This window comes from Neofelis nebulosa, chromosome 7 (genome assembly GCF_028018385.1).
Source record: "Neofelis nebulosa isolate mNeoNeb1 chromosome 7, mNeoNeb1.pri, whole genome shotgun sequence".
NCBI lineage: Eukaryota > Metazoa > Chordata > Mammalia > Carnivora > Felidae > Neofelis > Neofelis nebulosa.
In genome coordinates, this window is record NC_080788.1 from 146,550,549 (window position 1) to 146,571,252 (window position 20,704).

Sequence of the window (20,704 nt, forward strand, 5' to 3'; positions counted from 1 at the left end):
CTCAAACTCACAAACTGGGAGATCAAGACCTGAGCCAGAATCAAGAGTCGGATGCTTAACCACAGATGTTAATCCCTTTTAAATAATATCAGTCGGTGACAACTACCTTGTACCCAGCTCTGTGGGAAGCACAGAGGAAACATGAGCCTTGGATCCTCAACTCTGGCTGCTTAAAGTCTGAACTGGAGGAGCAGCTCAGTGAACACGAACAAAACGGAACAAAGCACCTGTTCTACGTGCCATGCCGTCTCCTTCCCTGGGTTCTGAGACAGGGGCGCAGTATGCCCAAGCACAGGCAGAGACACCAGGGCCGAGGGGAGAGCACAGGGGGCAGGGTGTGGGGACGGCCTTGTGAGTTGGGGACAACAGAGAATGAAGATGCCAGAAGGGACGTGGCTGAAACGGAGAAAGAAGGGGCAGGGAGGCTGAAGAGGTGGGTAGGGTCCTACTACAAATGCCACCTAAGCCAAGCTGAGGAGTGCCGAGTAGGATGGCAGGGACTTTGTCGGAAGTTCTGCAAAGCCATGAAAGTTGTGATGAACTTGGTTCTTCCAGTCCTGCCCAACAGTCCCAGCCAGCCCGGGTTGCCCTGTGAATTCCCCATCACCGCACCTTCCTGGGATCTTCCTCATCCCGGTGCCCTGCATTCTCCCCTCCGCATCCTGCTCATCCCTCGAGGTCCCTAGTCTGCCTTCTCTAAATGCTCTGCTCTGTGCTGACGGCAGTCTCCTTCATGCCATGCAGCTCAACATCCTCTCCTCCCATCTGTGCACCTGCTGTGTCAGCACCACTGGGCTGAGCAGTGCTGTGGGGTGATGATGAAGGTCCACCGGAAGGTCAGCGTTGTCACCTTCCTCGCGCCTGAACAATTCTCTTTAAGTATCCCTGACGCTTCCGAACTCCGTGAGGTGAGAATAAGGCCTTACCCCCATCCCTCCACCCAGGACACTAACGGGGATGTACACATACTGTGTTAGTACGAGTAAATCACAAAACCTTTAAGTTAAGTGTAGCTAGGCCCAAGAGGGATGTAAGTATTTGGAGAGCTCAGCTAGGGAGCTGATACAAATTCTCTGCACGAGAATAGCACTTCAGCTGTCAGCTAGTCTAGCCCTCCTTCTTGGGAGGCTTTTGGGCAGAGAGGCAGGGCCCTCGTCTAAGACAAAAGCGGACGAGGAGCTGGATCTGGTCTCCTGACTCCAGATGGCCAGCAGCAGACAGAAGCAAGCCCAGAAGTGAAGGTGCATTGTAAAAACAGCACTGAACTCCATTTACAACCGTGGAAACAGGATTTTAAAGTAGTTGGTAGCTCATTCTAGGATCAGAATGTCTTTTCTGATAAAATACAAATAAAAGGGAATCATGTGCAATAAGGGAATATTCTTTTTACAAAAGGATGTCCCTTTATTGTTTATTCTTTAAAAAAAATTTTTTAACGTTTATTTATTATTGAGAGACAGAGAGACACAGAGCATGAGCAGGGGAGGGGTAGACAGAGGGAGAGACACAGAATCTGAAGCAGGCTCCAGGCTCTGAGCTGTCAGCACAGAGCCCGACGCGGGGCTCGAACTCACAGACCGTGAGATCATGACCCAAGCCGAAGTTGGACATTAACCGACTGAGCCACCTTGGCGCCCCTCGTTTATTCTTTTTAAATACCGGAAGTAATCCACAATCACTGTTGAATAACAAGTTAAGGATCTCTTCAAGGCAGTATACATACTTTTACAAGAGATTCTCTTTGTTTAAATTCGAATTCAAAAATAGGAAGCATATTCCCATGGTTCAAAATTCAAAAGGAACGAACAGGTATACAATTAGACATCTGCCCTCCCTCCCTCACCCTGCAGCCATCCCACACGGCTGGCACTGTTACCAGTTTCTGACCATGCTTCCAGAGCCACTTTACACAGGGACGAGCCGATGCGGATGGACAGAATTACGCTCTGTCCCTGGTGCACGGCAGCGGCACAACGCGCACGTGGTGGGGCACGGTGCTCACTCACCTGTTCAGGAGACGGTCTACACCACCAGCTCAGGGCACAGAGCTACTCCTGACTTGTGGCCGTAGAGTGGCGCCCTGCGCAGCCGCACCACCACTCCCGTAACCCGACGCCCACGGCAGGCCCTCCAGTGGCTCCCATCGCAGGTTTCCGTGACTACTAACGCTGCGTGCACATCACTGTGCGTGTGTGTAGGCACAGCTTTAGGGTAAGTTCTCAGAAGCGAGGCTGCTGGGTGAGAGGTCTGGTGCCTTCCTAAGTCTCACAGATATCGCTAAACTGCCCTCCACAGAAGCCGCTGACCGACATTCCCATGGCAACATGGCAGAGCGTCTGTTTCTCAAGCTCCTGGCCAACGCTGTCATTAAATGTTCTAGTCCTCGCCGACGTAACAGGTGAGATACACTATCCCCCTGTCTTCTCTGCATTTCTTTTATGAGGAGTAAGGCTGAACATCTTTTCGCATACCCTAGGGCCACGTGGATTCACTCTTCTGTGACCTGTCTTTGTAGACTTCCCCTTTTCTTAAACGGGTTTTCCTTATCAATTTTTAGAAACTTTTATACATAAAGATAGGCAGCCCTTTACAATCTGAGCTATAAATGCTGTTTCCCAGCTTATAATTTGCCTTTTGACTTTGCCCAGGGTGGTTATTGCCACTCAAACCGTGTTGGGGGCGGGTTCTTCTGTTTTCAGTAATTCAGTTCTTTTATGGCCTAGTGTCAGGCTTAGAAAAGTCTTGTTCCCTCGGAAAATTTTAAGTAAAACCTGTATCTCTCAGAACTCTTCTAATCCTTTCGTGGTTTCGTTTATTCTTAAACTCTGGATATTCGATGCACCCGGTATTTATCAACGGTTTCTTTCAACAGCAGGAGCCCTCACGTGTCTGAACAGATCACCTGACTGACTTAGGGTCCTGAGACGGAAGCAAGGGCGGAGTAACTGTCAACTGCAATAACAGAGGGCAAAGAAACGGGAGATCCCACCTCCCCCCTCCCCACTGGTGAGCAAAGGGAAAACAAAACGTGAACGATTTAACATCTATTCCTATTTTACTTAAATTAACTGTTACGGCAGGAATTAACAAACGGGGAAAGCACTCGGCTACCTTGCTCACTGCTCTCGGTTGGGGAATCCTCATGTCGAAGGAAAAATTTCACTTCTTCCCTGCGTGGCCCCCACTTCTGAAGATGTTCGTACATCATGTGATCAAAGGGTATGGGACGCTCTAGAAAAAAACCACATCTTACTTATTCCAGAAATAAAATGACTCCAACCAAAAGCAAAAAATAAATAAAAATAGATTTAAATAAATATACACATATACATTAGAATTCAAGGATATTATAAGCACTAAATTTTAATTGTAATGAAGTAAAAGCAGGAGTGTGAGTGGGAAATAATCTAGGTAACACATAAGCACGAGAAGTGTACATAAAAGCGATTCTGCAACATTAAATAGGGAACACTGGAAACTGCCCTCTATCATACTTATTTACTGTATCAGGAAGCAGTGTGCCTCTCAGTCTTCAAAGAAGCACATTAACAACCTGGCCCAGCATGGCCATTCACTAAAATGCTGCGTGTGGCCATCAGACGCGCACGGGGCGCACGGCGCACGTCTTGGCCAGTCAGGTACCGCTACTGGGAATGCTGGCCAAAATGCAGAGGCTAAAACTACCAAGTTCATGATAAAAAATACATTCTACAGAATTAAATGTACTAATGCACTTCAAATATTAAAGAAAAAAGCTCAAAATAAAATCCTAGTAGAATATCGACACCAGTGACTAGAGAAGAGCACGGACGTATTTGTTAAACTTACGAGGTACATTTCTTATGTTTATAATCCTAGTTTCCTTAGAACTGCATCATGTGTAGAAACAGAAAACAAAACAAACACAAAACAAACACAAAAAAACCTCGGTTGTTTGCCTTCTTCTTAGATATCTGAAGAACTGCTTATGTTCTGGATACTGATCCTGGGTTGATTACATATATTGAAAATAGGCTTGTCTTTTAATTTTGTTGGTGCCTTTTGTTATACAGAAGTTTAAAAATAATGTAAGCACTTATCGATCTTTTCTGATTTTGAGGTTTTTGAACAAATTCTCTTAACTCCAAGGTCGAAAGAATATTCTATATTTTTTTTCCTACAAATTATAAAGTGTTGCTTTTCATTGTCCTTATGGAACTGGTTTTGCTTTTCCTACTTTCATCATCAATGGTCCCCACATCATTTACTTGCTAGTGTCTCCTTTCCTCATAGAGACACCTCTGAGCCGTCTCAGGGCTCCTCGGGCCCCGATCTCTTCCAGCAGGCGGGCTGTCACTCTACCTCCACGCCGCGGCTGCAGTCTCCACTGCTGTGGTTTTACAGTTGGTGCTGCCATCGGCTAGGACGAGTCCCCTCGTGTGGCTCATCTTTGAAACGGTCTTGGCACTGCCCAGCCCTTTGGGCTCACAACTATTTGAAAGGAGCTGCTTGTCAAGTTCTTTTTTGAAAGGTAGGCTTTTGACTGTAATCATACTAATTTATTTACAAGTAAAATTTGGGGAGATCTGAAATCTTTGTAAACCGGGTCTTCTAGTCCATGAACATGGTTCTGTCTCTCCATTTTTTTCAAGCATGTTGTGTTTTTCAAGGATTTTTTTTTAATCACCATAGAGATCTTATAAATCTCTATTCTTTTGTACCTTACAGATTTTTTGTTTACATAGCATTTAAAAATAACTTTCATTTTATCTATTTTTTTAATGTTTATTTTTGAGGGAAAGAGAGAGAGGCGGGGGGGGGGGGGGCGGCGGGGGGGAACAGAGGATCTGAATCAGGCTCCAGAGAGCCCAACGCAGGGTTCAAACTCACGAACCGCGAGATCATGACCTGAGCCGAAGTCAGACGCTTAATCAACTGATCCTCCCAAGCACCCCCAAAATAACTTTCATTTTAGAATGATCTTAGACCTCTAGAAAAGTAGCCAAGACAGTACAGAGTTCTGATACCCCTTCGCCCAGTTTCCCCTAACGTTAGCATCTTAACTGAGTATCTCTGTCAAAGCTAAGAAATTTACACTCGTACGTTACTGTTAGCTAAATTCCAAGCTTTATCTGCACTCCACTGGTTTTTCCCCTAATGTCCTTTCTGTCCCAGGAACTGAACCAGAAAACTACAATTGCATTTACTTGTCTTAAACCCTAGGTCTCTGCTGGTCTGTAATAGTTTGGTCCTTCCCTGTTTTTTTCATGACCTTGACAGTTTTGAGGAGTTCCAGCCAGGTATTTTGTAGAATGTCCCTAATTCTAGCTTGTCTAGTGTTTTCCCCCTGGTTATAATGAGGGGATGGATTTTGGGGAGAACCCCACAGAGGTGAGGTACCTTCTCATCTCATCATACCAGGGTGTGCATGCCATCACCATGACAGATCGTGTGATGCTGGCCTTGACCTAACTTAGCTGAGGTGGTATCTGCCGGGTCCCCCGCTCCAAAACTCCCAACTACTACCTCATTCCCAACAGGTCGCTGGCAAGTGGTGGGTGTGTAGTGCATAGGGAGGACCGTCGGCTGATGACATTGGCCTCTTTGTCCAGAAACATCTCCCCCAACATTTCCTCACATGCTGAGGACTGATCCACAGGACCTATTATAACATCTACCTCTGTAATAGGAAACTGGAGGGAATTTTTCTTTCTAAAGGGTTGTATACCTCAGGAACTGTCCCCCTACCCCCACTTGTTGCTGTTACCAACATTAACAAATGTGGTTTATGAAGGTGAAAAATGAATTGTATTGTGAAATTTTCTTTTCTTTTCTGGTAATTTCTTGCTTAATTATTAATTATGCCTTTCTGTTTTACATTTTATTCGTGTTTATGTTTTAAAAATATTCTTGGAAGCCCAAAGTAGCAATTTTTGAAGACAATGTGTGAGATAAGAGAAATTCTAAACCTAGGCCTACATTCCAGAGAAATGAAAACATATGCCCCCACGAACACTTGCCCAGGAATGTTCACAGCAAGCATTATCACAGCCAAGAAGTGGAAGCAACCCAAATGTCCATCACCTGCTGAATGGAGAAATAAAATGTGATCTATCTTACAATGGATATTCTTAAGCCAAGAAAAGGAATTAAGTGCTGAAACATACTACAACGTGGATGCACCTTGAAAATATTATGCTAAGAAGCCAGACCAAAAAAGCCATGTATCAGATGACTGGGTTTACATGAAGTACCTAGAGGAGTCCAACACATAGAGCCAGATGATCACACAGTGGTTGCCAGTGGCTGGGGAGGGGGAAGGAATGGAAAGGTACAGACTTTGGTGGCGGCTACACAACACTGTGAATGTCCTAAATACCCCTTAATTGTACATGTTAAAATAGTGATTTTTATGTGCAAATTTTATCTCCACTTAAAAGGGAAAAAAGGAAATCCTGAAATGCTCCCAATGTTGCTTGTGCCTGAAGTCAGGAAGGACATCAGCAAGACTAGGGGCTCACAGGCAGCGACCTGGGAGAGTGCCGAGGCGACACTGAGCAGTGTCGTCCACCTCGAGCACAAGCATATGGCTGGGGAGAGACCTTTCTCTAAATCTGCTCACCGTGAGAAAGCAAGAACTCTGCAGGCTGCAGTCCAATCATACATTCACAGTGTGATTTATTGCTCTACGCGGGGTTAAGCTCTACATTTCTTTCTTTCCTTTTTCTTTTTTTTAGTTTATTTATTTTTAATGTTTATTTTTGAGAGAGAGAGAGAAAGAGTGCGAATGAGGGAGGGGCAGAGAGGGAGACACACACAGAATCTGAAGCAGGTTCCAGGCTCTGAGCTGTCAGCACAGAGCCTGACATGGGGCTTGAACTCACCAATGGTGAGATCATGACCTGAGCTGAAGTCGGACGCTTAACCGACTAAACCACCCAAGTGCCCCTTTAGTTTATTTACTTTTGAGAGAGCGAGGGAACGTGAGCAGGGGAGGGACAGAGAGAGAGGGACAGAGAGAGAGGGAGACAGAGAATCCCAAGCAGGCTCCACCCACATTGTCAGCAGAGCCCAACGCAGGGCTCAAACCAATGAACCATGGAATCATGACCTGAGCCAAAATCAAGAGTCAGACGCTTAACTGAGTGAACCACCCAGGTGCCCCAGTTCTAGATCTCTATAAAGAAAGAAGTCCTGCCAGTCACAGCAACGTAGCAAATGGTGCGCTCCTAACGTGCCTTTTCTGTGCATGTAAGCAAGCTCTGTCTTGTTCTTTAAATGTCAGGGCAAGTACAGAAACGGTCTCATCTCAGTTGAAAATGAAATCTGTGTTTGCTCAGCTCAAGTTTAGCACACAACTGAGTATTTGCACAGAAAAACCAAGCACAGAGTGTACTTTAAAGAAGTAAATATCGGGGCGCCTGGGTGGCTCAGTTGGTTGAGCATCCGACTTCGGCTCAGGTCACGATCCTGTGGTTTGTAGGTTTGAGACCTGCGTCGGGTTCACTGCTCTCAGCTTGGAGCCTGCTTTGGAACCTCTGTCCCCCTCTCTCTCTGCCCTTCCCCCACTTGTGCTGTCTCAAAAATAAATGAAACATTAATTAAAAAAAAAAGTAAATATTATACATTTTTAGTTTTGAAAGTAACTTTTTATGTATATAGGCCCATATAAAAGATTTTTAAAAATCACGTGTACTGTAATTTCATAATGTTGAGGCCTATATGTAAGCCTAATCATGTTTTGCACAGAATTGTGCCTTAGGCCATATTTTATTCATATAGCTTTGGCTTATGGGGTTAAGTAGCTTCAGTTTTAGTCACTTTACTAATCAACATTATCCATAAGTTTTCATGTTTTTTACATTAATTAAAATAAATTCACAACCTTTATTTATTTTTCTAGCTCAATAAATGTTTATTGAATGAAAGAAAGAAAGACTTAATTATCAACAATTACCATAGAAAAATAAGTCACAGGAAAGTAATGTTGCCTTGACAACCTTTATTTAAATCTACCAAGTCTGAGCATAATTTTATTTTTTTTTTTTTAATTTTTTTTTTTTTCAACATTTTTTATTTATTTTTGGGACAGAGAGAGACAGAGCATGAACGGGGGAGGGGCAGAGAGAGAGGGAGACACAGAATCGGAAACAGGCTCCAGGCTCCGAGCCATCAGCCCAGAGCCTGACGCGGGGCTCGAACTCACGGACCGCGAGATCGTGACCTGGCTGAAGTCGGACGCTTAACCGACTGCGCCACCCAGGCGCCCCAACATAATTTTATAAAAATTAAACCCAATTTTGTCTTAAGTCAGTCATTTAACAAGTTTATCGTTTCCCTCTCTGAATTTAAAATTTCAGGGGCGCCTGGGTGGCGCAGTCAGTTAAGCGTCCAACTCAGGTCATGATCTTGTGGTTTATGAGTTGAAGCCCCGTGTCGGGCTCTGGGTTGATAGCTCAGAGCCTGGAGCCTGCTTCAGATTCTGTGTCTCCCTCTCTCTCTGCCCCTCCCCTGCTTGCCTCTCTCTCTCTCTCACTCAAAAATAAACATTAAAATTTTTTTTTTTATTTCAACGAAAAGATTAATTTCAAGAAAAGTAAGCTAAGTTTAACTCTCTTTTAAAAAAAAATACTAAAGGCTAACTAAAACATCATTTTTGTTTGAAAGTGAAAACAGAACTACCCCACATATATAATATGTACTATATACCTCATCAGTATCCATAATGGAAATCTATGATAAGACTTTCAAGTGTTCTTGGATAAGGCAAAAATAAAATTAAGTAGGAAATTTAACAAAAGGAAATGCTGAAGGTTCTACCTATATTCCTGATTTGCAATAGAGTGGACCCTGTGTGGGAAAGGGAAACCCAAGTACAGTAGGCTAATATAATAAACTGGCCAAATTAACACAAATTAACACAGTGTTACAGGCTGAGCTGTGTTCCCCCACTAATTCATATGTTGAACTCTTTGCAGAACCTCAGAATGCAACCTTTTGGAGACTGGATCTTTAAGGAGGTAATAAGTAAAAACAAGGTCACTGGGGTGGGCCTGAATCCAATATGGCCGGTGACCTCATAAGTAGGAGATTAGGACACAGACACGCACAAGAGGGAAGACCATGTGAGGACAGGGAGAGAAGGTGGCATCTGTAAGCCAAGGAGAGAGGCCTCAGGAAAGACTAAGCTTGCCGACATCTTGATCTCAGACCTCTAGCCTCCAGAATTGGGAGAGAATGAATGTCTGGTGTTCAAGCCAATGAGGCTGTGATACTGTGTTATGGCAGCCCTAGCAACCTAACGTACAGATCCACAGAGAAACAGTCTCTTCTCAAAAGCATTAACAATTATACTGGAGTATTATACTTATGATGTACTGATCACACTAATAGACCATGAGTCGTAGATGCAATCATTTTTATGGGAAGATTCTCTGAAACCTGGAAATTACCGTAAGGTTTCTCTAGGGTAAAAAAGACAGAGAATGGCTACCTTAAGTGCTTTCCCCCTTCCTCCGAATCTTACCCACTAGAAAATAGCTCTTCAGGACCCAGCTTTGCTGGTCTGTTTTACTCAACGACTTGTGTTTACTAAGGAGATATGACAGTGAACAGACAAGTTCCTGCCTTCAGGAATTTTAATCCAATGAGAAAACTATAGGAAAGCTACTGTATTATGTTCTGATAAATAACTATGACAGTACTGGAACACAGAGGAGGGATGCTTAAACACCCTCTGAGATTCAAGGAAGGGAGGAAAGGAAGGGATGAATAGAAGTTAGCCAAGCAAAGGGGGCAGGTGCTAGGGATTGTTCCAGACAATGAGAATAGCACATACAGAAGCCATGGCAAATACAGTACACTGTGACCCTCTACTGTGAGGTCAACCTCATTCCTGATGAGGTAAAACAAACTATAATTACTTACCTATCCCCTCCTTCCTGTCACTGTTACCAGACTGATAACTGAGAACCTGCCCTCTTACTTCTGGTTTAGTAACAGTCCAACATTTATCAAAGTCAAGTTCCTCTCAATGTGCCCTGAAATCTCTGCTCTGAATTCTAAGGAGAACGTTAAAAGCACAAGACTTTGGAAGAAAATATTCAAGTATCACATACCTGATAAGGGATCTGTGTCTAGAATATATAAAGAACTCTTACTGGGGATGTATTGTATAGTATGGTGACTTTAGTTAATATTGTATTGCATGTTTGAAAGTTGCTAAAAGAAAAGATCTTAAAAGTTCTCTTCACGGGGCACCTGAGTGGCTCAGTCAGTTAAGCATCCAACTCTTGGTTTCAGTTCAGGTCATGGTTTCACAGTTTGTGAGACTGAGCCCCACATCAGTTTCAGCACTGACAGCATGGAGCCTGCTTGGGATTCTCTCTCCCTCTGTCTCTGCCCCTCCCCCACTCATGCTCAGGCTCTCTCTCTCTCTCTCTCTCAAAATAAACATTTTTTTAAAAAAGTTCTTATCACAAGAAAAAAAAAGTTTTGTAACTGTGTGGTGACAGATGTTAACTGGGCTTACGGCAGTGATCATTTCACAATATATACAAATATCAAATCATTAGGTAAACATAAAACTAATGCTATATATCAATTATACTTCAATTAAAAAAATAAGCAAAAGTTCTAATAATGTTTCAAGTTGCCTGGGTAGCTCAGTCAGTTGAGTACCTCTTTTTTTTTTTTTAATGTTTATTTATTTTTGAAGGAGAGACAGAGTGGGGGAGGGGCAGAGAGAGAGAGAGACAGACAGACAGACACAGAATCTGAAGCAGGCTCCAAGCTCTGAGCTGTCAGCACAAAGCCTGATGCAGGGCTCTAACTCACAAGCCATGAGATCATGACCTGAGCCAAAGTCAGTTGCTTAACCGACTGAGCCACCCAGGTGCCCCGAGCATCTAACTCTCGACACTCAGGTCATGATCTCATGGTTTGTGGGACTGAGCCTCGCACTGGGTTCCGGCTGACAGTGAGGAGCCTACTTGGGACTCTCTCTCTCTCCCTCTCTCTGCCTCTACCCTGCTTGCATGGTCTCTCTCAAAATTAAAAAAAAAATTTTTTTTTAAATAAATAGACATTTCTCTAGGGGTATCTGGGTGACTCAGTCGGTTAAGTGTCTGACTCCTGGTTTTGGCTCAGGTCACTATCTCACGGTTTGTGAGACTGAGACCCGCATCAGGCTCCAGGATGACAGCATGGAGCCTGCTTGGGATTCTCTCTCTCCCTCTCTCTTTCTGCTCCTCCCACGCTCTCACTCTCTCTCAAAATAAATTAACTTTTAAATAGACATTTCTCTAAACAAGATATGCAAATGGCCAATGAGCACATGAAAAGATGCTCAGCATCATTAGCCACTAGGGAAAAGCAAATCAAAACCACAAGATACCACTCACACCCACTAGGATGGGTGGAATTGTATACCTAATATCAAGCGTTGGCAAGAATGTGGAGTAACTGGAATAGACTGATGCTGAGAATGTAAAATGGTTGCTTTTGAAAACACTCTGGCAATTCCTCAATGAGTTAAGCAATTACCACCCAGCAATTCTACTCTTAGGTATATACCTAAGAGAAGTGAAAACATACGTCCACACACACATTTGTACATAAATGTTTATAGCAGCATTACTCAGGATAGCTAAAAGGTGGAAACAACCCAAATGTCCATCAACCGATCAATGGGTAAATCGAATCCACCCAATGGAATATTACTCAGCAACAAAAAGGAATGAAGTGTTGATACCAAAACAACATGAACGAACCTTGAAAAACATCATGCTCCATGAAAGCCAGTCAAAAGGGAATACATGTTGTATGATTACATTTATATGAAATATTCAAAACAAGAACATCTACAGAGACAGAAAAGAGATTAGGGGCAACCTAAGAACAGAGCGGGTAGGAAGGGAATAGGAAATGACTACTAATGGATATGAAGTTTCTTTTTTGCAGTGATGAAAATGTTCTTTGATTTTGGTGATGGCTGCACAGCTCTGAGTGTACTAAAATTACTGAATTTAGGTAATAGGTGACACTTTCAATAGGTGAATTGTATGGAGATATGAAATATATGTATTGTATTGTATTGTATTGTATGTATTGTATTGTATAAGTATTGTATGGAGATAACTAATTGTATGGAGATATGAAGTATATCTCAACAGAGCTATTTAAAAAAAAAGTGTACGACTTTAGTGACTATCCCTAAGTACCCTTTCAACACTTCCATTTGGATGCCATCCCATTATCACCTCAGACTCAACAGGTTCTACCTGATCATTCTCTTACTTTCCAACACAGACCCATCCATACCCCAGTCACCTGTTTTTTCACACCACAAAAAGGTTACCCTCCTCCACCAGTGCTGACGGCCTTTGTGCGAGCTAGTTCTATCTCTTCCCTGCTGCCTACTTTCTCTCAATACCAGTCCCTTAGCTATCACAGGAGCATGATACTTTCATAATCTTCTCCTGTTCCTCCTTCACAGTGCTTCCCTTGCTGAGTATACCGTATCTACATTCAACCTCTCCTTTAGACTCCAAATTATTTTGCAGAATTTTCTGTAGTCAGTATTATTTATGCTGATCTTCTCTGCCTAGCTGGATGACCAAGTCCTTAAATGTAAGAGCCAGCAGAGCAGAGCCTTGAACAACACACACGTCAGGGACACTGAACCCCTGTGCAGTCGAAAATTCATGTTTAACTTTTAACTCCCCCAAAACTTAACTACTAATAGCCTACTGTTGGACAGAAGCCTTACTGATAACATAAATAATCGATTAACATATATTTGGTATGTTACATGTATTATATACTGTGATCTTACAATAATACCTAACTTTTTCTTAATTTTGGGGGGGGGGTGGTATTTCTAGGCTATGTGGTTCATCTGTGAGTTTTTCCAAACTGTTGCAAATCTCCAAAAACGTTTCCAATACATTCACTGAAAAAAATCCACATATAAGTGGATCTGCACAGTTCAAACCTGTGTTGTTCAAGGGTCAACTGCACTTGCTTTTTACAATTTAATAAATATTTATGGCGTGTCTAGTGTTTTAAGGGTTTTATATACAGGGAAACATAAAAATGTTTCCGCCTTGAAGTATCAGGGGAAAAGAAGATGAACAAGTCAACACATACCAAACAAAACACTGTAAAGTCTCAGAGCACACAGAGCTCTCACTGGGTTAGCAGTGAGATCTAGAAAAACCTCATCTAAGAGCTGTATCTACTTTCCCTGCTCATTTCAGATGGCACAGATAAGGGTCAAATCACATCACATATATTTTACAAAGAGCATTTGTAACATCTTTCTCCCATGTAATATGGTATCATTTTAATTATTCAATACCTCACTATCACAGATAACTAAGAACCAAAAACAGTATTTTGCATTTGATAAACATTACATTTGACGTACTTAGGAATCTCTATAGAACCTAATACATACCATTTCCCCTCCACACTTCAGCTAAATGGCAACTGCCCTCTCCAGGTTCCTTGCAAAATTCTACAACATCTCGACATGTTGTTTCTGGTGTTATGGGAACTTCTGTTAAAATCTGCTCGTTGTTGCTCAAGAACACGGTTAATATCATCTGTAAGAGAAAAGATTTAAGCTACAATTTACAGTCATTATCATAAGGAGATCAATCTGTAAACTTAAAATGATCCCCTCTACCTCCCACTCCCCCACCTGTACCAAAGTGCCCTACAGGATTAACTTTTGGAAACAGATAAGCTAATCTAAAATTCATGTAGAGTGGCAGTCGGAAGAGCACGTAACTCTTGACCTCAGAGCTGTGAGTTCAAGCCCCACGTGAGGTGGAGAGATTACTTAATAAACTTAAACAAACTAAAAGATAAATATAATCTGCGTAGAGAAATTAAAATGTAAAACAAGTCACAAGAATTCCCAAAGAGAGCAGTATTAGAAGGGACCCAACAGCACTACCAGATATTACGAAGCCTCAAAAGGACATAGCAGAAGCACATGAACCCATCAGGGCAACAAACTCTCAAGTCCAGACATGGTGTGAGTGAGGAAGGAGATGCCTCCACAGTGACGAAGGAAAAGACCGTGCAGTGAAGGAGGTTTGATCAATTAAAACTCCCAGCTGCAAGGGAAAACTGGCTTTATACTGCACATCATAGACCAGCATAAGTTCCTAATAGATCAAATATTCAAATATAAATCATAACTTTATAAAAGCTTAAAATAAAACCAGGTAAATTCCTTCTTCTTATTCTGTACCTTGGAGTACAGAAGTTCATTCTCGCTATAACTAAAAAAAAAAAAAAACACCCAGACACTACAAAAAAAGATATATTCAAGTAATCAAATAAATGAATCTTTTACAAAGCGAAAAGAAACAGGAAAAAATATCTGCAATGCATATGACAAATAAAAGGCTAAACTTCTTAATATATAAAAGGTTTCTAAAACTGGTAACAAAAAGACCAAATATCCAATTTATTTTTAAAAACTGGCTGAGGAAGGGGCATCTGGCTGGCTCAGTTGGATACGTGCAACTCCTGATCTCAGGGTTGTTGAGTTCAAGCCCCACATCGAGTGTAGAGATTACTTAAAAGTTTAAAAAACATTGGTTGAGGAAATACAATATACCACAATAAAATGCAAATGGCCCTTAAACATGAAAATTTATTATCACATATTTGAAAAAGAGTAAAATAAAAATTGTCCAGCTTTTTTTTAATCTTAAAAAAAATCCTACCATTTTGATCTAAGCTATAAAGTGATCATAATGGAAGGAACTTCTTCAAAAACATTTCTCCCAAGGTACGACTGAAACTGAAGATTTTCTTCAGTCAGACATACTATGAAGGACTTCAGTTTGTTCTTTGATCAAAGTCAGAAGCAAAGTCTGCATTTGTCCCCACAACCCCCTCTCACTTAGAATCTCAGCAGCTGATTAAGTACTTTATTTTAGTTCACCGTTAAAGAAATTTTTTCTCAGAGGTGCCCTAAATTCCTAAATACTGAGATTAAATATCCTCACGTTGACGTTCTGGAACCAACACCGCGCCCCCCCCCCCACCCCCACCTCAGCCTGTCCTTCTGAGGGGGAGGGGCCGTGCATTTTCTGAACCCAAATCAGGAGAAGTCACTCCCTTGCTTAAAATATTCAGGAGCTCCACAAGGCTCAAGAGCAGCCCTTCCCCAAACATTTGTTTTCTAGTGATGAACAGCAAACAGGCATCTTCACTGAGCACCTCAGAGTCGAATGTTCACGTGAACCTCTACTTCCTCCCCCCGAGACTCTTCTGGGGCTTGATCTCCCTGGAACTCTGTCTGAGAAAAGCCTAGACTTCAGGGTGAGCTACCACTGCCAGCCCGATTCGGTGTCACCTTCCTGGCCTTCCGGTGGCCCGCCCCCCCCAGCCCCAGGCAAGTGCTGTCAGGCTGCTGCCCCAACCCCCCCTTGCTCGACAACTCCAATTCACCCTCCAAAATCCAGTTCACGTGCTACCACCCTTGCAAAACCTCCCTTGGCTGCCTCTGCTCACCAGGGAGGCCACATGATCCGTCCTTTGTGACCTAGTTCCTCTTCACATACATCTTTATTACATCACAGCACGAACATGTCCTCCGGCCCACGAGGCTCCAGCAGGTCACTTCTGAGTCTGTCACCTGCTGCTGCCTGGCCAGGATCTGGGGCAGGGCAGGCCCACGGAAATCCGGTGGACTCCATGAACGACACACTAAGAAGACTCTGCCCCACCGTACAACTGGGGAAGTACTGCATATAATCTAAGATACGTCCAGTTTGTCCAGTAACAAGCATGGTTCCCCTCAGTTCTTCTTGGATATTACAAATACATTTCAATTCTATAAGAACTTAAGCAGTTATTTCTGCTCACTAACCCATATGAGGAAATTATAAAAATGGGGGCTTTGGAATACTGAAATAAATGGCCTGGAACCTACAGAATTTGGAATAAAATAGTAATTCCTGGATCCAGTGCAAACAAGTCCAGAACTGAAGGGCCTTAATGCTTTAACCATTTCTTTCTTTTTTTAAATGTTTTATTATTTGTCAGAGTGGGGGAGGGGCAGAGAGAGAGAGAGACAGACAGACAGACAGACAGACAGAATCCAAAGCAGGCTCCAGGCTCTGAGCTGTCAGCACACAGCCCGACGCCACCCAGGGCTTGAACTCACAGACCTTGAGATCGTGACCTGAGCAGAAGTCAGCCGCTTAACCGACTGAGCCACCCAGGTGCCCCAATACTTTAACAGTTTCAACAGAACCAGAATATATTTTTATTCTTGTTCACACACATTTATTTTACACTGCTAATGGTACATTATGTAATTTCATAGCCAATGCTTTTCAAGATCTAGCAATATATTTACCTAAATCATGCTTTATAAATCAAAAAAATCAAATTAGTGAAAATATTTCTTCTTTTTTTTTTTTTACTACCTTCCCTTTAAAGGCTAACACTACAGTTCACTAATAAGTAGCAGAGTGAACACTCTGTTTCCCTCAGTTCCTCAGAGTATTTTAAGTTCATTTATTTTGAGAGAGCATGAAGGGGAGAGGGACAGAGAAAATCCCAAGCAGGCTCTGCACTGTCAGCACCGAGCCCAACGCAGGGCTTGAACCCACGAACCGTGACATCATGACCTGAGCCAAGGTCGGACGCTTAACTGACTGAGCCACCCAGGGGCCCTTTACCAGGGTATTTTTATTCCTTATCCCTCCACCCCTGCCTGCGCAGCCCATGGTATGTTCTCAGTACCACGGGGCAGTGAATGTTTACATCATCACTTGCTCCTGGAAGACAGAACCCTGGCCAGAGCGGGGACCAGTATGGCACCCCCACCACGGCACAGGGCAGCCCCGTCAGCATGCACTCACAAAAGCTCGGCTTGCGCTCATTTGCTCTGAAAAGCAGAGTCTCTGATGAACATGTTGGCAGGATGAACAATGGAATGACACTATTTTGGGACACTTTTTGAATTACCCAGACTTTTCAGCTCACGAGTAAGAGCAACATGGTGGGGTGGGGGAGGAGAGGCAGCATGGCACACTTAGGAGTCTGAACACTTAATTGTAAAAGCTAAGCCCTCCCAGATAACCTACCCCAAAGTCACTAAACACTACCTCAGGTTTTAAGCTCTGTTCTGTAATCTTTAGTAAACCCTATCTTTTCTAATCTTAGCAAACTTCATTTTCCCTAATCTCTAATTATCCAATCCAAGCTAATTTCATTATAATCATGACAGATTTAAAAGCTTTCAAGCTAAATGAAACTGGCATTGACCTGGATAGTGCAGGCTTCCCTAGAGCATCACCTAAGATTAATGCTGAGAAGGCTGCCGTTATTCTAGCAAGATCTCCTTCACTGAGGGAAACTGAACACCTCCAACACAAATATCGTAGCATATTGATCCTACAAGCACTGTTTTGTTTACATTTTCACATCTCTGAAATCACAACATATCTTACAATTGACGGCATGTCACGATCCAACAGGTAGTATTTTTTTCTCTCTTAATAGTAAGTGTAAGACAGAGATGAAACCCAACAGGATTAGGGAACCTAAAGAAAACAAGTGCAGGAAAAAAGAAAAGAAGTTAAGGTTTATCCTTCCTAAAAAATGAATATGCTGAAGATAAAAGATTTGGTTAGCTACATTAGAAAAACACGCAAAGATCTGTACTGCGAGCTGTCACAAATAGAGCACGTGACGACAAGACACCCACCTCAAACCATTCCAGACAAGTCACAGCCACAGACCCTGCTGGCCCTGCTCCCCGTCCTCAGTCACCCCCAAACGTCCGCCTCCTCTTGGAAGTTTTCCTGACACCGGTGTTCACCCTTCCTGACCCAACCTGAGATCCAGCCTCCTGTTCCACTTTCCTGTGGCAGACTGTGGCTACTTGCAGTGCAATCAATATATTCCTACATGAAATAATGGATGTTTTCTTGCTTACATCCTCTAGCAGAACAGTATGGTGACTCACGGGAATGAGTTATATAACCCATTATCAGGCTCTGAAATCGTCTAAGTTTGTCTCAAGCTGTGTGTGTATTTATTGTTTAAAAAATCTAAAAATCCCCAAACCACTATAAGGCTGCTGAACTCAGAGCCTGAGTACGATGCTGGACACGTAAATGGTGCTCAGTAAAGGAAGGCAGACCAGCAAGCAGGTAACTGTATAACCCTATGAACTAACTTGGGAGGTCACTTTATCCTTACTTTCAAGAACATTTGAGCTACATAAAGAAAATCAACTAATCGCTAATAACCACTGATTTACATATCCACACATATCCTTTAAAATGTTCACAAATTTGGTATTTAAAGGATGTTCTTGGGGTGCCTGGGTGGCTCAGCTAGTTAGGCGTCCAACTTCAGCTCAGGTCATGATCTCACGCTTCGTGGTTTGGAATCTCTGTGCTGACAGTGCAGAGCTTGCTGGGGATTTTCTCTCCCTCCATCTCTCTCTGCCCCTCCCCCATGCATGCGCACGTGCTTTCTCTCAAAATGAAATAAACTTAAAAAATAAAAATACAACAAAATGTTAGACAGATTTACATGATCCCACAATTCCACTCCTACTTACCCAAGAGAATAAAAATACATGTCCATACAAAGTCCTGTATGTAAATGCTCATAGCAGCATTATTCATAACAGCCAAGATGAGGAAGCAACCCAGATGTCCACCAACCAATAAATGGATAAATAAAAGGTGACATATCACGCACTGGAATATTATTCAGCCATAAAAAGAAACAAAGTGCTGGGGCACCTGCTGGCTCAGACGGTAGAGCATGCGACTCTTGATGTCAGGGTCGTGCTCATAAGGACACTTGAAATAAGCCAAATTCTGTCATTGGCTCTACCACTGACTTGGCTGTGCCTGCCTGGGGAAGCAGCCCCTCCCGTCGCTACAGGTCATGGCTTCTCATCGGCAGCTCAGCAGGTAACGTGGATAGGACAACGCTTCAGGACAACGCTTCTCCGAGTTTGCTGGGCCTCACCCCCTCAGGTGAAACATCAGATCCCTTAGCTCACCAACCTCACCTACTTCCATTTTCTAGTGGAAAAGGAACTCAGGGACAACAAAGATAACTGAGGAGAAATCAAACAATAAAAGCTATACCACACTGCAGGTACTGGTAATAAATAACTCACCTGGCAGCTTATAAATAAGTAGCTCAGAAAAGCCATAAAAAGCAACAGCTGGAGTGCAGGTAAAGAAACATCAGAAGACCCTTTCAAGTTTTCTAGTGGGCTGGGTGCCCCAACATGAGAGTCAACATTAGCTCCCTTCTGACCCTAGCGTGTTGTAACACTGTTCACCAATTCACCAATTTAAAATCCCAGAAACATCAGAGCTGTAAGGAAAACTAAGTCTAAGACATCGCCCTGTGTGCCTCATCCCACTTCCCTAAACCAACCTCTCAAAGACTGAAACACATGCCAGGAAGCCCTTGCCCACTCACACAGAGCAAGGAGCATAAAGTAAGACGAACCTGGGAGGTACCCTAGCCTCCCTTCTCTCTCATGCTCCACAAACACGTTAGTAATACTGCTGACCCTAATTTCAAAGTACACCCAGAATGTGACTTCTCTTTTCCACTGCTGCTACCCTGGCCCAAACCACCACTACCACTCAGCTGGACATTTGCAAGAGCAACTTAATTGGTCCAGTTTTCATTCTTGCCCTTCAGGTATTATCACTTCGCTCAATACTCTCAAGTAGTTTCCTACCTCTCTCAGAATAAATTCCAAAGTCCTAAGTACCATCTGTAAGGTCCTACATGATCTGCATCTCTCTGTCTCTCTCTCTCTGTCTCTCTCTCTCTCTCTCTCTGTCTCTCTCTCACACACACACACACACACACACACACACACACACACACACACACACACCTTGATCTTTCCTCTTACCGTACACCGCCCTTCACTTCCCTGCCCCAGCCACAATGAAAGAACACATTTTCACTGTTCTTCCAACAGAGCAAGCCAACTTCTGCCTCAGGGCCTTTGCACTGGCTGCTCTCTACCTAGACCACTCTTCCCCCAGCTACTAATAGGACTGTATTATTCTCTTCTTTCAGGCCTCTGCCCCAGTGTCACCTTATCGGAGGAGCTTTCCCTCATCGAACTATAATTCTTTTATCATACTGCTTTTTCTTTTCTTCTTAGCACTCACCACCACCACCTAATCTAGGTTATGTATTTATGTCTATCCTCGTTCTCCTCTCATTGGAACACAAGCTCCCTGAGAAGAGGAATTTTAGTTCGGTGCTATATCACCAGTGCTTGCAGTAGTGCCCAGAACATAGTAGGCACTCAATAAACCTCTCCAGTTATATATCATTTTTTCTCTTTTAAGTTTATTTATTTTTGAGAGAGAGACAGAGAGACAGAGACACAGTGAGCACACACACACACACACACACACACACACAAGCTGGGAGGAGCAGAGAAAGGGAGAGGGAAGAGAGAGAATCCCAAGCAGGCTCCACGCTGTCAGTGCAGAGCCTGACACAGGGCTTAAACCCAGACTATGACATCATGACCCGAACTGAAATCAAGAGTTGGACGTTTAATCGACTGAGCCACCCAGGTGCCCCAAAATTTCTTTTTTCAATAGGTTGAGTTAGAAAGGGTAGGCACACACCTTCTCATCTTCAAGGTCTCTATAGAAAAAGACTGCCAGTATTTTATCCC

General features: G+C 43.1%; 1 protein-coding gene across 6 annotated transcripts in view; it reads right to left on the bottom strand.

Annotated features, from left to right (window-relative positions):
• Nucleotides 1-20,704, bottom strand: part of PPP1R13B (protein phosphatase 1 regulatory subunit 13B) — a 102,259-nt gene that overhangs the window by 45,376 nt on the left and 36,179 nt on the right. For 4 of the 6 annotated variants that reach the window (XM_058740394.1, XM_058740396.1, XM_058740391.1 and 1 more), the window contains exons 2-3: nucleotides 13,439-13,586; nucleotides 3,112-3,231 (exon numbers count right to left, since the gene is read on the bottom strand). In XM_058740394.1, coding sequence (XP_058596377.1) covers nucleotides 3,112-3,231; nucleotides 13,439-13,586 — 268 coding nt within the window. Of the gene's footprint in view, nucleotides 1-3,111; nucleotides 3,232-13,438; nucleotides 13,587-14,723; nucleotides 14,862-15,516; nucleotides 16,030-20,704 lie in introns of those variants that run through there. The other 2 variants (XM_058740395.1, XM_058740392.1) reach the window with 2 other exon arrangements.